General features: G+C 40.6%; 1 protein-coding gene and 1 long non-coding RNA gene across 3 annotated transcripts in view; one reads left to right on the plus strand and one right to left on the minus strand.

Moving 5' to 3' along the window:
* LOC120409524 overlaps positions 1 to 19478 on the plus strand; it is a 41958-nt gene that overhangs the window by 5890 nt on the left and 16590 nt on the right. Inside the window, exons 2-3 of one of the 2 annotated variants that reach the window (XR_005601321.1) lie at positions 9550 to 9664; positions 10839 to 10994. This is a non-coding gene — a long non-coding RNA (uncharacterized LOC120409524). Of the gene's footprint in view, positions 1 to 9549; positions 9665 to 10838; positions 11590 to 19478 lie in introns of those variants that run through there. The other variant, XR_005601320.1, reaches the window with a different exon arrangement.
* HSPA12A (heat shock protein family A (Hsp70) member 12A) overlaps positions 4548 to 19478 on the minus strand; it is a 79333-nt gene continuing 64402 nt past the window's right edge. Inside the window, exons 7-12 of the mRNA XM_039547763.1 lie at positions 18307 to 18478; positions 14667 to 14753; positions 13935 to 14039; positions 12617 to 12875; positions 10809 to 10912; positions 4548 to 8867 (exon numbers count right to left, since the gene is read on the minus strand). Coding sequence (XP_039403697.1) covers positions 8233 to 8867; positions 10809 to 10912; positions 12617 to 12875; positions 13935 to 14039; positions 14667 to 14753; positions 18307 to 18478 — 1362 coding nt within the window. The 3' untranslated portion in view covers positions 4548 to 8232. The remainder of the gene's footprint in view (positions 8868 to 10808; positions 10913 to 12616; positions 12876 to 13934; positions 14040 to 14666; positions 14754 to 18306; positions 18479 to 19478) is intronic.

Raw genomic sequence — 19478 nt, forward strand, 5'->3', positions numbered from 1 at the left:
CTACACAGAGCTCTTCCTCAGGTCTGGGACAGGTAGTCAGCATGTCACTTCTAAATCCAAGGTGGACCAGATTGTTTAGCATAAGGATTTAACATGTTGCAAGAAACCATTCAAGGTAAAGTGGGCAGTTAACACCTCTGCTTAGGACAAAGGAGGGTTAGTGGGTTACAGCTTGTTGTAATGTGTCATATGGTACGAAAATCATTTTGTGCACCTTAGATGAAAAATGTCAAAGTACAAAAACTCATATGAGCTAAACTACAGGAGTAATTTACAGAAATAAAAGTTTATAATAATACTTAAGAGAGCCTGTATATGTCATCTAGAAAGCCTGCAGCTTTAGGGCCTGATCCTGCAGACATACCTTATCATTATCAGTAGTAGCCTTGTGGTAATGCCTAGGAGTCTTGGCTAGACACGGGCCCCATCGTGCTAAGCATTGTACACACATACAGTAAATGATAGTCCTTGCCTCAAAGAGTTATCAAGCGGAGATATATGTGAGGAATTGTTTGCAGGATCCATGGTCTTAGCGCAGCCTACAATTTTTAATTTAGGATTTTTCTATGTAATTAAAATACCTTGTCTGGGACTTTCATTCACACGCCACTAGGGTGCAGGTAAAAATGGCATTATACTTAGGGGGGGAAATATACTTAAAAACCTCCTCAAAGTAGAACACCACCAGGTTTTTAGTTATTAATTTTTAACAACCATCTAGTAGGCTGTGGCTAGTGGTCTCTGGAAGTCAGTATTAGCTAGTGTAGTGCTGATTTATGCTCTGGGCATAAAAAGGCTCAGAGAAATTCAGGTGGGCCACAGCTAACAAGTCACAGCTAAGGAGCCCGATAAAAAGCACCAGCTGGAACCAAACATTCACTGCTTGGCGCAATGGCCCACAGGGGAAGCCACTCCGCACTGAAGGGACAGTGGGGCTTTGTTGTTATCTCCCCAGCCCTGCACTGGAGATATCAAGGCTTCCTGCTGCCGCTAAAGTCCCTGCAAAGCTCCCAGTGACTTAGTGGGAGCAGGCTTGGGCCTCGCACTACAGGAGGCGGCGGGCAGGGTTGGACTCGGGACAGGCACTGGGCTGGGCATCAGCACTACAGCCCAGGGCCCCTTACCCAGAGCCCTCCCCAGATCCGAAGGCACCAGGTGCCTCCTGCCGCTGGCTGGGCTCCACAGTTGGATGAGCTCAGCCGAGACAGCTGCTACCTGCAGGCCCTGCACCCAGCCAGGGCATTGTGACCTCAGCCAGCCAGGGTGGGATAGCAGGGGCTGGGAGTGCAGCTGTGCTGGGGAGATAACCCAGCAGGGCCTGGCCCTGAGCCCCAGAGAGCAGGGCAGCAGCAGAACTAGGTAGCATTTGTGCCTGGGACTGACAACTGTCACTGTAACCCCAAAGAGCGCCTGCTCTCTGCCTGTGACACACCGTCACCCCCTCCTCCACTGCTCAACCAATCACACCTGTGCTACAGCCCTAGCCAACAACCAATCTGGGCTGCACTGCACACTCCACTTACACACAGCCTGTGCTACACCCAGGGGCGGCTCTAGCCATTTTGCCGCCCCAAGCACGGCGGCACGCCACGGGGGGGCGCTCTGTCTGTTGCCGGTCCCGCGGACGTGACTGCGGAGGGTCCACTGGTCCTGCGGCTCCGGTGGAGCTCCCGCAGGCGTGCCTGTGGATGCTCCACCAAAGCTGCGGGACCAGCGGACCCTCTGCAGGCACGTCTGTGGGAGGTCCACCGGAGCCGCCTGCCGCCCTCCAGGGACCGGCAGAGCGCCCCCCGCGGCATGCCGCCCCAAGCACGCGCTTAGTGTGCTGGCTTCTGGCTTCACCCCTAACGAACATTCAATCCGGGATACACACCCATCTGCATCCAACAATAGACTACTGCACACTACACTCACACACAGCCTGCGCTACACCCCCTAATGAACACCCAATTCAGACTACGTACACACCTGCATCATCTGTACTGAACACCCCCCTCACAGTCTGTGCACATGGCTTAACAAGCACCTAATTTGTGCTACATCCACATGCATCCAACAAGTCTGTATGGTACACCCCACTCACCCACAGCCTGTGCTACACCCGCTAACAAACACACAACCTATGCTACACACACCTGCAGCCATTACTACACTCACTAACACACCCAGAGTCTGTGCCTACACACACAAATAATTACACTTTCCTTGGTGGTAACCAGGAAGCAAAATATATCCTTCAACTGTGGGGAGGTCATCACACTGTCATTTTAATACATCTCCGATCTGCAATCTGTCTCTTGATTGTTGACCAGATTGCTAGCTTGTGAAATATTATTTTCCAAATGCTGTTTCAAAATAGGGCAGAAATGGTCATTATGGGTGAATTTTGTTAACGAATGGATTCTTTTTCAAATATCTTTACTGTATTTTAATACAGCTGGTGATTATTATTCTACTTGAAGACAGAACTGAGTGAAATGAGTTCTCTCTTTCTTTGTTATTCACTGTTTCAAAGGTGCAGTCCCCCAGTAGAAACACAGAAATGAATTATAGCATAAATATTGCACAGACATAATTCATCTATGTGAAGTGCAGCCTGAAGTGTTGAGAGCCCAATACATTTATTCAATATATCCTATAAAATGATCTGTTTGAGTTTAAAGAGCTCCACAAGCAAGGTTTAGAACAAATGCTTTGAAGTCCTCCATTCACAAAAGCTTGAATGTCAACATTTCTGTTTTAAATTTCCATGATCTATCTAATCCCTGTAAATTTTTACATGGACCCCATCACTAAAGCAGGTGACAGTGATTCTATAGAATCATTTAACATTAGTAGATGCAATGCTCTCGGATTTACCCCTTTTACAACATTTGTGTGTTTTCTAGCTGTGTCGGTGACGGGCTCTAGAGCTAATACTAAAATAATGGCGGGAAAGGACAACCCTGTCATGTTCCTTTGAGGCAGTGGGAAGCTAAAGCTGAATTATGTACACTGCTTACTAGAGCTGCTTGGGAAATTTTCTATCAGAATGTTTTTTCAATGGAAAATGCAGTTTTCGCAACAGTTAAATTTCCTGTGAGAAAATTCTGATGTGCCTGAAAATATATTTTCCCCCGCATTTTGATCTGAAATGTTTCAGTTTGTGGAACCAAACTAACATTTAATTTTGGGTCAGTTTGACATTAATCTGGGTGTGTCTCACCTGCTGTGCCTCATGTCCATGCCCACTGACCTCTATGGACTGAGCTGCCGGGCTGGACTACATCTCCCAAGAGCTCCTAGGTCAGCTGCATCCCCATCCCCATCCCTCAGCATAAGGAGGAGTAAGTAGGCCTGGGGCAAGCTGATGGGATCAGAGGCAGAAGGAGATGTGGTGGAGCTCACACCAGCCTGTTCCTCTGTTGGTGTGAGCTCCATAATGGAGTTTATCCTAGTGGCAGAAGTTAGAATAGTTCACACTAACCCTAATTCGAACCGGCAATGTCGATTTCAGCGCTACTCCCCTCATCGAGGAGGAGTACAGAAATCGATTTTAAGACGAAGTAAATGGCTTCGTTGTGTGGACGGGTGCAGGGTTAATTCGATTTAGCACTGCTAAATTCGACCTAATCTCGTGGTGTAGACCAGGCCTTAGAATAGCTCCCTGCTGCTCTACCTTCCAGTGGTGTTGGATGGCCAAGGGTAAGGGAGCTACAAACAGGTACCTGCAGCTGCCATTCTCCACTATGTCTGAGCACAACTCAGCCCTAATAGAGAATCAAAGGCTGAATCTTCTGTTATGGGAGCACTAACTCATTTTTGTCGCCTTGTATAAATAGCAAGATTTCAAACTTGTTCTGAAAATACAGCAAAAAAATTCAGATTGGTACAAAGAAATTTAATATTCAAAATATGTTCTGCATTCATAAGCCTGAACCAAACCCACAGACCTGACCTTCAGAATACTCAGACTCCAAATCAAGAACCAAATCACGATTTTGCAACTGGACCCTATCTTTAGAATAGTCCAAAACAAAACTGTAGCCACTGAATTTGGGTACAAATACAAATAGATACAAATAGCCACTAAAGTTGGGGGATATTTATAATCCTGATCTGAATTCTGAGGCTTGAGGCCAACTCAAATTAATATCCTGAGGTTGTGTAATTAATGTACCTTAAGATACATAAGCAATGGCAATGTCGCTTCTCTAACTATGCTACCAACCATTGCCCAGCTCTCTCTCATTGTTCATAATATCTCTGCAGTATACAAGAGTGCATAATATGCTTTTTGGCTTTACAAAGCCATTTATGCCTTAGCTATATCTAATAATATAGAGAGAGTTGGATCAACCTGCAGGAGTCTCCTAATAATCTACCATGTGTGTAAACTATGCCATCTTTGCTCTGTTGCGCACATGAAAAAATAAGCAAATGCAGAAGTATATTTAAATCTATGCTAAAACCTGCTACTTTCTAAAAACAGTTGCCATACTTTTTATAACAATTTTTACATTAAAATCAAAGATGAACGGTAATAAAACACTACCACACAAAACCCAGAGCTTTATTGTATTTTATTTCACACTTTTGAAGACACGGGAGTACTCAGGTACAATCCTAACAAGTTGTGAACTGCTCCGAAGGTTGGTGAAATTTGAATTCATCTTGCACAGAGAGGTGAACAAGACCACAATGACTGATATTTTATAATATAGTTTAAGAATACTCCAAGCAGGTGAGTACTGTAATGTTATGCCCAACAACTTTTATGCCATTCATCCATTTAAGCCACTTCGTATTATAAATATGCAGCTTATCTCAGCTATTAAATCTCTGCAATATGTAATTAGGCCTTCTCATAATAATGCATTCAATCTCCTGTATATAAAAATCAGTGTAAGAATACTGATACATGCTGTCTATACCATCACTGTACATTTATCAGACTCAACCACAGCAAGCTGCTAACTTCCGAACTAAAGCTAAGCAACTTTAGGTCAAACTCTCCAGTCGTCACCCAAGCAGAACTTCCACTGAAGTCACTGGGAGTTTTTCCTAAGGACTGGAGTGTTTGTTCGCTTAAAATAGCACAATATAGTCTGAAATGCCTTGTTCTGCAGGGAATTTGCTGCAGAATACACTTGAATGTCTATTCCATAAACAACTCAATTAGAAACTTTTGTCCTACTGAAGTTCCTACCAGTTTTACAAGCCTAACAGATGGTTCAATTGATGTTGTTAAAATGGGCTTCCATATGTCACTTCTATTTTGAAGTTGTTTAAAAGGGCTACAAACTACAGCATGTAGTTGCAGTGTAATAGTCTACTTCTAATTCTAAAAGGCTACACTTTCTATTTTGGGGTGGGAGGGTCAGGGGAATGAATTGGGGACGGAGCGGTCGTTTGCTCAGCAATCCTCAGTTCTGGGAAAATACGTTTTACGGTGCTCCCACTAGATTGAAAGAGGAAAGTGGAAACTCTTCTCATTTCACAACAACAAAATCTTTTAAAGAATTAAAAGCTTGGATCAAGTTTGAATCTTTTAAAAGGTGAATATAAAATGTGCAAAGAATCACTGCTGTTTAGGAGCTACATTTTTGAGGGGCTGCAGAGCTCCCTTCACTCACTGCCGACATGCTGCAAGCATCACTCACAAATAAAAGGACAAATTAATCCCTGCTGGATCTCCATTCAGTGGATATTGCATCCATGTAACAGGGCATTATTGGCCTTAATTCTGCGCTGACTTACGGCCAGGTAAATACTTTAATATCAATGGAGTTCTACGGGGTAAAAGTCTATGCAGAATTGGGCCCACATAATTTAACATTGGATGTAAGGATCTTAAACCTGCTTTTCTTTATGCAAGTCATATCTTGGCACTATTAGACAAAGTATTAGGCCAGATCCACAACTTGTGTAGGCTGGCATAGCCTGGACCTGTCATGATACATAGCCTTCCCTAGGTAGTCGGGTAAGTACCTATCATAGTATCTGAAGTCTCAGGGCATAAGTTCTATATTTTCACATATTTTACAGGAGAATTCATTCATTATTATGATGCATTCTTGAAAATGAAATGGTGACCATTTGAAACAAGAAACAAAAACCCCAGCAACTGACTAGCATGTCTGTATAGTACGCTCAACTGGTCTGACCTGCCTTGCAGGAAGACTGTTGAGTTCTCTGACACAGCAACACTGCTCTCCCATTATTATAAGATCATCCTTGCACATTCCATATCTTACCATCTTTAAAAGCCTATAATTACAAAAGCTGAGCGAGAAACTGTGTTATCTCCAATTAACAGCTGAATGCAATCAACAGAGGCAAAGAGCATTTTTATACAAGAAAATAGCACGGTAGAAAGAAAGAGTCTGTACAGTATTTAAATATTGTATATACATAAAATTATATTTTTCATAACTCATCTTAAAGGTTCTCTTATTTGTAAACCAGGAAAGGCAACCAAAAGAAATCTTATATTTAACATTTTAAGCAGAGCAAGCAGCAGGAAACAATGCTAGCAAGCAGTTTGTAACTCTATAAGAAATATCTAGCCAGATAATGTGACTAGCATTTTCCAGTCCCTTTTTTATTTATTTCAGTACATTTTTTTTCACATTCTACTAGGGAATTCTGCAAGAGAGAGACAAAGAATTCAAGGGCAGAACATAAGGGCCCAATCCTGCACTCTTTTCTTAGGCAAAATCCCAATAGAGCAGTATCTTCAAGTAAGTAGTGCAGAATTGGGGCATAAATTACTAAAGTGATTGATAAAGCTTCCTTTTTCAAAAGCCGTCAGTAATGGCTTCTATGGTTGTAACCTATGCTTAACTAAAGGAAAACGGTTCCGCTGAACAATTAACCTTTCAATGCCTTGAAAGTGTAATACATTGCAGCAGGTGAAGGGGCAGCCTTGTTTAAAATAAAAATGCTAAAAGTATTAAAATATCAGTGTTTTTCAGCTGATGCTGGGGGTTGGATTTGAATCTGAGATTCCCAGTTCATGGGTGATGCAGGGTTCCAGGAGTGGCTCATTTATAGATTTTTATAAAATGAAAACTGCCCTGTCTGGAGCTGCGGTGCTCCAGATGTGTCAGTGTTAGAAGACATCTTAGTAAAGCAGTACCGTTTGGAAAGCATGGTGACACCACAGACAGTACTGTATTGTGCCGGCATTACAGACAGACCCCTGATCATGCATTATACTCTGGTATCTCGCTGGTGCTCTTTGCTGAACTGGGGCTTTTGTTCTCTGTCTCCCATGTTACTTACTGCCTGTGCAGCACACCTCCAAAATACATTTTGTTCAACTGAAATGTTTACTTTAAAATTTATAATATTATTGATCCAGAAAATTTTCCCTTTTTCACTTGTATTCACTTCTGGGGAAGTCCTCAACTGAGCACTCTTCCAAAATGATAAAACAGTGGATTAACTTGTCAAAAAATGTAATCATAGATTTCAGATTAATACTGATTAAGAAACCCTAAAATGGAAAGTTTCTTTGTTATCAGAGAATTTTCAAATCTAAACCAGGGTAACAGCTGTTAACTTTTATATAAATATGAGCGTTAGAAATAAAAGCAGACATTTTCAAACTGGAGGACTTAATATTAGGCTCCTAAATCCATAGGCAGACACCTAACATAGAAGAGCCCTGATTTTTCCCAACTGGTGAGTATTGTCCATTCCTAGTGAAGTCAGTGGGAGATGTGGGTGGTCAGCATCTTTGAAAATCAGGTCTCTATTCTTTATGTGCCTAAATACAGATTTAGAAGCCTAATTTTAGGCATCCAGATTTGGAAAACTTGGCCAAAATATCTAAAACAAATGAACACTGTCAAAAAGTGATGTGTTATAGTCAAAAGACAGTGCTGATCAAATAACCAATCCCCACAACAATCCTGTAGGTAAATTTTTGCAACCATTTGGGAATCTTCAGCTTAATCTTTAGCACGTGACAACAGATTGTACTATTTAATAGAGGTGGGATTTTCAAATGCATCTAAGTGATTTAGGAACACTGACTTTCAATGGGACTTGTGCTCATAAATCCCTTAGGACTTTTGAAAATCTCACTAGATCATTTAAGAGGAAAATAAACCTTGATATATCTCTACCTATTGGCTGTTCTCATCTAGCCTGCTGAAATTCAAGTGGATTGTGTCATATATGAAAGTCAGAAAATGGAACATTGAAATAAGAGTTTCGTAGATGGACTATGATAAGAGGGGACTTTTAGTAATTTAAGAAATCAATACCAGCTTTGACACTCTTAGAAGTGGCAACATCAATGGCCATGGCTTTAATCTCAGTGTCCCCAAACTGCATTAGCGTTTTGATCTCCCTCCGAGTTGGCACCAAAGTATCAGTTCCTGTGAGATCCAGACGAAGAGTGCCACACTTTTTCACTCCAGGCTCGGTGATGAAACTGACATTATCTTGCTCCGAGCTGTAGATATTGATCACTATTACTAACTGGGAGGGCTTGGCAGGCGTGTAACTGCGTGACACTGTTTCTCCAAGAGCTACAGATTGGTCGGCCGAGATAAATTTGTCAAAGACGTCAGTGCACCATCGTGTGCCGTCTTTAACCAGCAGCTTCTCCGGCGGGTGCTTTCCTTCCACAAACCGATTCAGGACCCCCACCCCATAGGTCAGAGGGGAACGTCGCACTTTGATGACAGCAGGGTCTAAGCCAAAAAGGACGGCGCCTTTGAGGATAGTGAGGCCCACATCCTGGGGAATGATGATTCGACATTTTGAACCAAAAGCATTCTGGACAGCTTGCTGGAGTAAAGGGGCTTCGGCAAATCCACCCACCAGGAACAGAAACTTGACATTGGTTACTTCTGGCTTTTCAAACAGATCACCTAAACAGAGAGACAAAGCCTGCTCAGCTAGGAAAACTTCCTGATGGCAAAACCCATTAGACCAGGGGTAGGCAACCTATGGCACGGATGCCAAAGGCGGCACACAAGCTGATTTTCAGTGGCACTCACATTGCTCGGGTCCTGGCCACCGGTCTAGGGGGCTCTGCATTTTAATTTAATTTTAAATGAAACTTCTTAAACATTTTAAAAACCTTATTTACTTTACATACAACAATAGTTTAGTTATATATTATAGACTTATAGAAAGAGACCTTCTAAAAACGTTAAAATGTATTATTGGCACACGAAACCTTAAATTAGAGTGAATAAATGAAGACTCGGCACACCACTTCTGAAAGGTTGCCAACCCCTGCATTAGACTGTGGAATAATCTTGCAAGAGACATGCTGGGCGCCCCATCACAAATATCCATGCATAGGACCAGAAAGAAGGCACATGTCTGGAATGGCTCCATGAACTCCGTGACACTTCCAAAGTGTCTTTTGTTCTGAAAAAGTCTATTGTTTTGAGAGAGAAATATCCTGTATTTAACATGGAGGATGTGCCTAACGGGGCATAGGCCTCAAAACAGAAGAAAATGTTGAAGTAGTAGAGATACTAGATACACTTTTTAAAACTTATTTTTATCTTAAGCCAGATTTTATTTATTTATTTTTGCTAGATGAAAGTGGGCACGTTTCTGTGCAAACCAATCCAACAGCCAGTCTGGAGGCAGAGAGGGAAGCCGCCTAGATGAATATCCCCCATGAGCTTCTGATATACAAGACAGCAGCCAGGTATTCCCAGGCAAAACTGATTAATGCTCACTTTATTACATTACATATAATCGCCCAATTTTAAAAATATTAATACTTCTGATTCTGCCATCTCAACCAAAATGTATTCCACCTGCAAAATAATACCTTCTTAAATTCTTCTTACATATGTTCTCTCTTTACTTAAACCCATGTTCTCTAGTTCTGGTCTATCCAAAACACTCATATCGATTAAGTTTAATGTTACAGTTATCTGTACCTAGTTTAAATGCTTCAATCATGCTTCCTCGATTATTTGTCAAAACAAAATAATCCTAGTTCTCTCATTTTCTATTCATATATAAGCTATTTTGTTGCATTTATATTAGTTGTTTTATTATGCTGTGCTCTAATATAATTATACAATTTTTCATATAGGATGCCCCAAATTGGACACTATATTCTAGATATAAACAATCCAGTATTGTGTACAGTGTTAAAATAATATTCTCATGCTTATTATACATAATATACTCCACTTGATACAAGCCTAATAGTCTTATGTCGGACTGAGAATTTAGACACGGAGTTTCTCAATCTGGCCACATCATCTTCCACTACTATAGTAACACATCCAATTATGTTTAAACCAAGCTTGGAATTATTTTTACCCAGATGCATCACTCATTATTTGTTTATTGTCAGTGATAAAATTGAACTGGACAGAACAATGAAGAATATGTTGTGGGGGAGTCCTGCATTGGCACAGAAATGAACTAGATGACCTAATATGTCTGTCTGTCTTTCTTTAGACAAGATCCAAATTCATGAGAAAGACAGAAAGAAAGAAAGGGGATATTGACTATTAATTAGGTTTCAATTGTCTAATGACTTGTATTCCTGAAAGCTCAAGAGGAAATAAAGTTTATGCAGCTTTAGTACTGATTGCCTGGTCAACAGCTACAGAATAGCCAGAAATATCTATTAAGATACTAGGTGACTTGGAGCAACCCTGATGGTCATTTTTTGGGTGATTTGGGGGAATTAAATTTTTCACCCACCATTCATGGGGTCAAATTACTCCATTAAACATAATTCCCAGTTTTGGGCTGTGATAGATGGGTATTTGAATAAATCATACTTCAGTTTACGTCCAGTCAGAAACTCATTACACCTTGATACATACTAAGATGTTGAATGATCTGGTCAATTGTAGGTTTGAAAAGGGCATTCATTGCATCTGGACTCATCCTTAGCATTCCTTGGGAGGACCACTTGACAAAATCCACACTGCAACAAAAGAGCAAAGGAGGCTGTTAAAACGAGGTCTAATTTTAAGAGTAAGCCATACTTGAGCTGTAGGACATGGCTGGTAAGAAATTCACAGATTTACAGCCTCTATGTTAAGCACGTCACTTGCAGCAGGTAAAATGGCCAGTCCCTGTCCACCGGCATACTTGAGCGTGCCTCCCACCAGCAATAATGCCTTTTGTTTAATTGTGGTTTTCCTGGCCTGACTGCCTCTCAGCAGCATCACTAATGTTCAGAGCTCTGCTGAAACATTTTATGTTCCCTCCAATGTCAGCTCATCTGAAACAAAGCTAATGCATCCCTCAGAAGGAAATGATCCTTTCAGTTAAAGTAGCAGTAGATCTCAAGGCCACTGCAAGCACGCAAAGAAGATTAACAGGCTTCGGAGCTCTAGGGACATAAATAATAGTATCACACGTGCATGGCAATTCCGTTCTGAGCAGTGTGCTGTGAAGTGCAGGCAAGATGGCAAGGAAATGTTTGAATACAGGAATAGATTATTCCACTGCTGACTCCCTTACATGAGCTGGTTACAGCTGGGTCATTTTCTCCTTTTCATTCACATATATTTAAGCAATTTTCATCCCCCTCTCATTGCCCTCTCCATTTCTTTGGCATTTATATTACTTCCAAAAGACACCACTACGAATGATTCATGGGAGGGAAAAAGGGTTTGTAGTAAGTAGAAAGGTACATTTTTTTAAGTGTCTATGCCCCATTTTCTAAAGTGGTTTTGTTTTAGGATGGAATTATAATAGGATTTAGGCTCCTAAATCATTTAGGTGGTTTTGAAAATTTTACTCAAAAGTCTAGGAATAAGGAGGCATGGGGGTTCCAGTTAGCCACATACTCCCCCTGTGACCTTTGGCAAGTCACTTAACCTCTCTGAACCTCATTTTCTCCATCTCTATCTGCAAAATGGGGACCCAAATTTAAATAAATAATCGACAAATAGAATTGTTTGGGTGTTTTATTTTTTAATTGATTTGGAAAAAAATAACATAGAATGCTTCTTGAAAGGCAGAGAGTTGCATGGGAATGTTATAAATATGGATGGGGCTGTGCGAAAGGAAGTAAGAGTGCGGGCGTGTCCACGTACAGAATGCGACAGATTCTTGGACTCAACTCTATCTGCTTTGCACTGCTGTCCAGAATTCCTCCAACAGCCAGCTGTGCACCACTGGCTCCTGCAACCCACTATATGAAAGGCATGTCAAGGGCGGAACCCTCCGTGGAACTGCTACAGTTGGTGTAGGCTGCTTTCAATTACATCAGAAGCTCTTGTGGCTTTTGGTCAGCCCAGAATCAGGTAAGTGGGAAGGTGACTCTGAATATAAACGCAGCGCAGCTAAGAATCTAGCCCTACACATATAGCCAGAAATACAGGAGACTGTCTCAGTGTGGAACCTTAGGAAATGGTGCCATATAAGTGAAGATGGTCTGTGGAATTCGCAGAAAGAAGTCTACAGTAGGATGCAAGTGTTATGGAGAAAACTCTTAAGAAAAACTAGAATATAACTTTCTTTTCTGATAACTGTATCTGAGGCAGTATGATTTTCCCATCATTTGATTACATTTTCTCACTACAATCTATTATGCTACTTGCAATTAGGATAGTTTATTATTCTTTCCAGGAGTTGAGTAGTTAATTATGAATCTATCTAGGTTCAATCGCCTACTTACTTGCTTTTCCTTAAGGCATGTTCCACGCTGTGACCTCGAAACTTCTTATAATAGTCAATGAAGGAGAAAGGCAGAGTGATATTCAGTGGATTAGTTCTGTCTGGGGCCGCTGCCCTTTTACGGGACTCAAATGCTATCATAAGATCCACCCAAGCAGCAGGACGCTTGATTTTAAATTGTTCAATAAAATCCTCTCCAAATATTTTACATAGGAGTTTTTCAAACTCATAGTCAACGCCTACAGAACCATATGGCCCACCTGTTTTAGAAACAAAACATACCATTAACATAGTGTATTGCTCACTAGAACTTGAGCCCATCATATACAAATCCAGATCATACTGACATAGCAATGACCCAGAGCATGTTAAGTGTATTTTCACTGTCAGGGAAAAGACTAAAATTACTGATGGTTCCATCTTGTATATGAGGAGATCAAGATAGAGCTTGTGTTCATGAATAGGTTGCCCTGCTGCACAGAGAAAGACATATGTTGGGTTCCTCTGTGGTGGCACTGGCGTCACCAAGGATGATAGTTCAGGAATCATTTAGAAGAAGACCAACCCAGGATTTCATGGGTGCTGTGACAAATAAAGGATTGTCTCAGGTGGCTAATGGCAAAGCTCACAAGGCAAAGCTCAACTGGATCTGGAGTTGGGGGTGGGAATGTACTTTGGGGAGTTGAATTTTACTTCCTGGCCATGGACCAATCACTATGTCATTTGATCTGAGACAAGGGCACACCTTTCCCATCAGGATGATGGACCCATCTTGGTGCTCTGGGAGTTAATGGTGCATGTGTGCTTCTACATGAATCTGTGGGAGAATACTGTTCTGCTGACAAATCACTCAGTTAATAGCCTGGTGGGACTTTACAACAATCTTTTGTTCTGACTATCAGCCAGCCATATAGTGACCTTCTAAATGCCCATGCAGGTCACCATAGTTTAGAGATGACCTAGGAGAGATGAAATGAGAGGGGAGATATCTAGTGTGCGAGTGATGGAAGTCAGACCAACGCTGGTGCTGAGCCAAAGTGAGGAAGAGTTTGACACTGTGTCTTATCTTCTCAAAGAAAGTTTTACTTTTCTGAAAGTAAACATATACTGAACGTTATTTAACGCTATCTATTGACAAGCAGTTCAGAAATCACATGAAATTAGCAAGACCTTTTGAATGTTGATTTTAATATAAGATGAACTATTAACTAATTTAAGCAAATAGTAAAACGTCACAGCATCCTTATTGGCAGTAAGGGTGTAAGATCAAACTCAAAGTACTACACAAGTGAAATGAGTAGTAAATAATGTAATTTTACCAGTTGCCTTGTACAGTTCCTTCAGATGTCCTTCAGGTAGCCTGATCTGATGGACAGTGAGATCCACTGTACCTCCTCCACTGTCAACAACTATGTACCGGTCACCTATGAAGCAACAGGAACAAGCATACATCATCTTCATCGGCATAAACACAACAGTCTACTAATACTTAAGCAATATGAATACTAATACTGCGGGCAATGTTGCCATCATCCCAAGCAGAAAGCCATGAACATCTGTACTGGGGACAACTGGCTTGAAAATTAGCAGTTCCTAATGGAATAATTTGCAGTGATTTATAATGGAAGTGAAACTTGTATGCCCTATGCTACAGACTTAAGCACCCATGTGGGGAGAATGTATCTTTATGATAAGTGGAATTGTGCGTGCCATCTGTGTACGTTCCATTGTGTTAACAGTTCTGTAGACATGTTACAGTGTCAGCTTACTTATCTGGTGTATTCTGAGGACACTATGCTCTGGCTTGTATTTTAAAATCTGGGTTTGTCCCTTTTATAAACCATCAACTTAATAATACGTGCTTTTCTAGAGCATGCAAAATTCTAGTTCAGTCTTGTAGACTAAGAGCAGTGCGTGCACTTGTATTTTCCTTTAAATTAGTCATTTGAGAATACCAAAAGCACATAATACATTTGTGGGAAAGGTTTGTGGGTTTCTTACCAGCAATATAAAACCAGCAAGAGTAAAGATAATTCACAAAAGGACCCTACCTTCCTCCAATTCGGACCAGATCTCTCCTATGACATTTTCCACCAAAAAGGTGCGGCTCTGCCGATTACGACGTATGTGTTCCTTAGCTAATCATTGACAGAGAGAAAATTACTAAGTACAAGAAAGCAGGAACAAGCTGATAACAAACAGTGCAGGAAGCAAATACAAGCAGAATGAGAGCTTTCTATGTATCATTCAGTAAGGTTCTAACAAAACAGATGAACAAAAATTGCTGTATTAGAATTAGGAATTTACAAATTGAGTTCTGGAAAGAAAAAAAAATCAGATATTCTATTCTTTACTTAGAATAACTGGATTTCAAATAATGCTCTAAGATTTCTTTAAAAGCTTTCTTAATGGTACATATTTATTATATTTTTAATAAACAAAATGAAGTATTTATATGCAGACACATTTTTTGGTTCTAGAAGTTCCAAGATGCATTTTTGCCAGTAGGTGGCATACTTAACACATAATAAAATAATCAAGAATTTACTTTAAAATTGTCTAAGAAGTGAAGACACTTTGGCCAAGATTTTCAAAAGTGATTACTGATTTTGGGTGCCCCCATTTTTGGTTGCTCCAGAAGAGATGCCTCAAGGGAGCCCAGTTTTTGGAGGGTAGGTGCTCAGTACCTTCTAAAAATTAGGACCCTTCGAAATATCTCCATTTCAGCACCCCTAGTCATTAGTTACTTCTGAAAATCTTGGCCTTTGTCAGTTTTGTGCTATGGACCTTCATTGTAGGAGCAAATCCTGCTCATTTTACTCAGGCATACCTCTCACTGGATTCCAATTAGAGTTTTGCTTGATGGAGAACCTGTAGGATTTGGCCCATGACATATCCGCACATACTAGCACAGGTCAATTTAAATACATATGATTTAAAAATGAAGTATAATCTAGTATCACATAGTTATAGCAATAATGCATTTTATGAAAATTAATCTCCTTATGGAATTTAAAATATGTCATGTGATTTGCTAAGTGTCTCTACTAATGTATTTCTAAACCCAGCTTGTGCAACTAAATGACCACTAAATCATTTCCAATATAACTTTCACTCATCTTTAAAGGTCATTTATATGATACTACAGAAAAACGCAGACACATTCCATGGTATAGCAAAATATTGTTTCATTTGAAAAAATTCTATCTAAAACTAGAAAAAAGGTACATTTATTGTATATAAGAGGACAATTATATTTTGCTAGCTAATGATACTACTACTTCACATTTCTATAGTGTCTTCCATTTGAGGATATCAAAAGCCAATAAATAAAACCTCAATTCTCCTGTGATGGAAGCAAATAATATTATCCTCATTTTACAAATTGAGAAGCAGACACAGAAAGGTTAAGTGACACCGCAGTCAATGACAGAGCAACGGACAGAATCCAAGGAAGGGCCTGATCCAACACCCACTGAAGTCAATAAGAGTCTTTCCATTGACTTTAACAGGCATTGGATCAGACCTGAGATATATTCCTTTAACCATTACACTATGCTTCCTCTCCTAATGCAAATTTATCCTCAGTATTCCGAAGAGTACAACTTTTGTTTTGACTGCACAGCACTAAAATAGTCCTTGAACAGCTCTTCTCTGTTTATGTTTAAAGGGTTTTCCTTCTTGATCTCATCTCAGCTTTGCTTGGGTCCCTGCCATGCTTTTATTGAATTTTAGATTAAACCCAAATTAATTCACTCAAAGCTTTGTTTCTATTAATTCTAATTGAATTAAATCCTTTTCGTCTATACCAACTTTTACCGTATTAAGTCAAGAAAGAGAGCTGTAAAAAGACTTTTGACAGAATCCCATGACTTTGTGAACAGATTTTGCTCAACAGCCCAGCCCTGTAGCTCCCTTTAACCCCCAAACCAGAAAATGCTTTCGTTTGCATAGGGATAAATGCCCTGGCAGCCCAAGTAAGGGGTCACGGAAGGTCCTGAGCATGTGGCTCAGCTACACAGAGGGCGGGGCAAAATGTGTTGAACCCACACACAGGTTTGCACCCTATGTTCTGTAAGAACTGTGCTTTGCAGGGGCTACATCAGCCTGAATAAGGATGGCAGCCAGAGGGCAGGTGCAGAGGCATGACCAATGCGTCGACAAATACATGGTTGCACCAGCCAAAAATCGCTTGCTTAGGGGTGCACAGTTGCTCAAGCTCCAGCTCCAGCTGTGAAGAAGTTCTGGCACAGGAGGGATGCTTCTGTCCTCCTGCCCATTAAGAGACACCCCTGAGCAAAACCTCTTTACACAGGCTTTGTCAGTGGCGAGGATCTTACCTGTGGTACTACTGAATAAACCCGCATCAGGGTCTTTGTGGCATGCACAGGGCTAAAATTGTGGTGGCTAAATATTATTTCATCTAGATAAATAAGACATGCTACTTTAAAAGGACTCAATCAGGTTTTACTAATTATGAAATTTCTGGGGGCAAAGTGGGTCACCACATTCTGTTAACTAAAAAAAAGTGGCTTCCATTAAGGACAGGGAGAAATAAAATGTCTTGAATGGGTTTATTAGCTGAATCTTCCATTTGCTTTTGTTGTTTTGAGCTGGAAAACATGACAAAGTATAAGATCTTTTGCCAAATTCTCTGCGGGGGTAAACTGGCACAACTCCACAGCTCTCAATGGAGTGCACCAATTTATACTAGTAGATAATTTGGATCTTTACGTTACAATCAAAACTTGTCCCATCTTTACTGCCTAACTTCAGAGTCAGTCAGAATGACAGTTTTCAAAAACTTCTGCAGTGAAAGATGATTCATCTGCAAACCAGTTAAATTACACTCCCATAATCTGCCTCTTGGTGTAAATGAGTCTGCATCAAACCTACCACAGGAGCTAGTGAAAACTCAACATTCACAAAAACAACGAGAAGTCCGGTGGCACCTTAAAGTCTAACAGATTTATTTGGGCATAAGCTTTCGTGGGTAAAAACCCCACTTCTTCAGATCCATGGAGCGAAAATTACCAACTTTCACAGTAACAACAGATAACACACCATGGTATCTGAAGCACAATACTTAGTTTCTGTTCACAGTTCAAAGAAAATGCTGTGCTGTATCACGTGGCACAGTTTTGCTAACTACTGGTGAATGCTGACTATTTCATGGTGACCAACGTAATTATGAACCAAAAATCACCAAGTGCCCAACTTTTGACAAAAATTCCAGAAACATTAAAAGTCTGATGGCAAATTCAAGTGTCATCCCTTGTTAAATTAATATAGCTAGTTTAACACATCATTGTTGGCTCACAAAAGTAAACTTAAATCTGCACTAGGAAACAATTAGCAATTACATTAAAACGGATCAGTAAGGTCCCGATCCTGCAAACACTATGCCTTTGCTTAACTTCAAACCTGTGAGTAGTCCCTCATGTCCCAATAAAGTCAATCGTGCTACTTGCATGCTTAAAGTTAAGCACTGAGCACAAGCATTTGCAGGATCAGTGCCCAAAATAGTCAAATTAAAGTAAATAGAGAAGTTTTTCTATACTAGCCTGTAATGTTCCACTAACACAAAGAAGCAATGATAACCTACAGGAAATAGTAAGAAAACTGCCCTAATGACCAAATCTAACGTAGGCAAAAGGCACTAGATCTCAAGTTGGTTAGTAGAAGAGGTACCCTGTGTAAATCCAGCTCCTATGGTGTCACTAGCGTTATAACCATTGACAGGTGCTTTGCTGCTCAGGTCTATCATCTGGTGAAGGCGGAGCTTTCTGCAGTAGATGGAAGCAGCCTCAGGTTCCAGGGCAATTATCAGCTGCTCGGGGTTTTCAGGAGTTGCCATTCCTGCCTGTGAGACAGAATCATTCAGAGAAGTGGGGTGGGAAAAAATGTAACCAGATAGTCTTCATCTCAGACTGGTTTGATAGGTGAACAATGAACATTTAAACCAGCTCTGCATTTCTTTCCAAGTTAAATGCCACTAAAAAGCTGCTGAGCCATTGGCTAAGGATCTTGGTCTGGAAAAAATTATGTCTTCAGTTTTCACAACTTTGCAGGTTGTAACTGGGGAAGATGCATGCACTTACCATGCTTAGTATCTAGTTAATGAGGTGAGTGTGTATGATAGGCAGAGAAAGAGAGCTAGAGAAGACTCGTTGAAATTCAGGGTAAACTGTCTACAATCTGCGCTTCTCGTTAACCCAGCCGAATCTAAACTTCTCAAGAGTCCCAACCTTCTGTCAAGAAACGGAGACATACTTTTGCCCTCCTTTCCCTGTAACAATAACATTAACGCATCACTCTTGTTTTATCACTACACAGAGCAAGTGGATAATACTGTGGTTATTGTATCAGCCCAGCAAATTTTGTTTACATGTGTGGTGGGGCTGAAGAAATTTCCACAAGTAGCTCTTGCAGAAAGCCAGCAAGAGGAGTCCCCTGAAGTCACTGATCTGTATGATGCCCTTGGCCAGATATCCGTCTTTTCACTTTGAGTTTTCCTTTTCCGATCACTTTTACACACACCCATATTCTGCAATAGTTTTAAGATGCAGACTCAGTATCGCCAACCCATGCATTCAAAATCATGTCAGGCCTGCAAAACATCATGAGACTGGCTTAAGAATCAAGACATTTTTAAAAACAATATTTACAGTTCTTTTTATTTGCTTTCTGGTTTGTGAGTCTTTCGGGGTCATGTTTTCAAGGTTTTCTCTACAACTATAAGGGCTACAAACTTACTTCTCCCCCTCCCCATGAAACCTACGAGTCTCATATAATCACATGACTCCAAGAGTTGGGGCTTTAAGAAAAATTCTAAATATCACAAAAGTTGGCAAGTGTGCTGT

This window comes from Mauremys reevesii, linkage group 7 (assembly GCF_016161935.1).
Source record: "Mauremys reevesii isolate NIE-2019 linkage group 7, ASM1616193v1, whole genome shotgun sequence".
NCBI lineage: Eukaryota > Metazoa > Chordata > Testudines > Geoemydidae > Mauremys > Mauremys reevesii.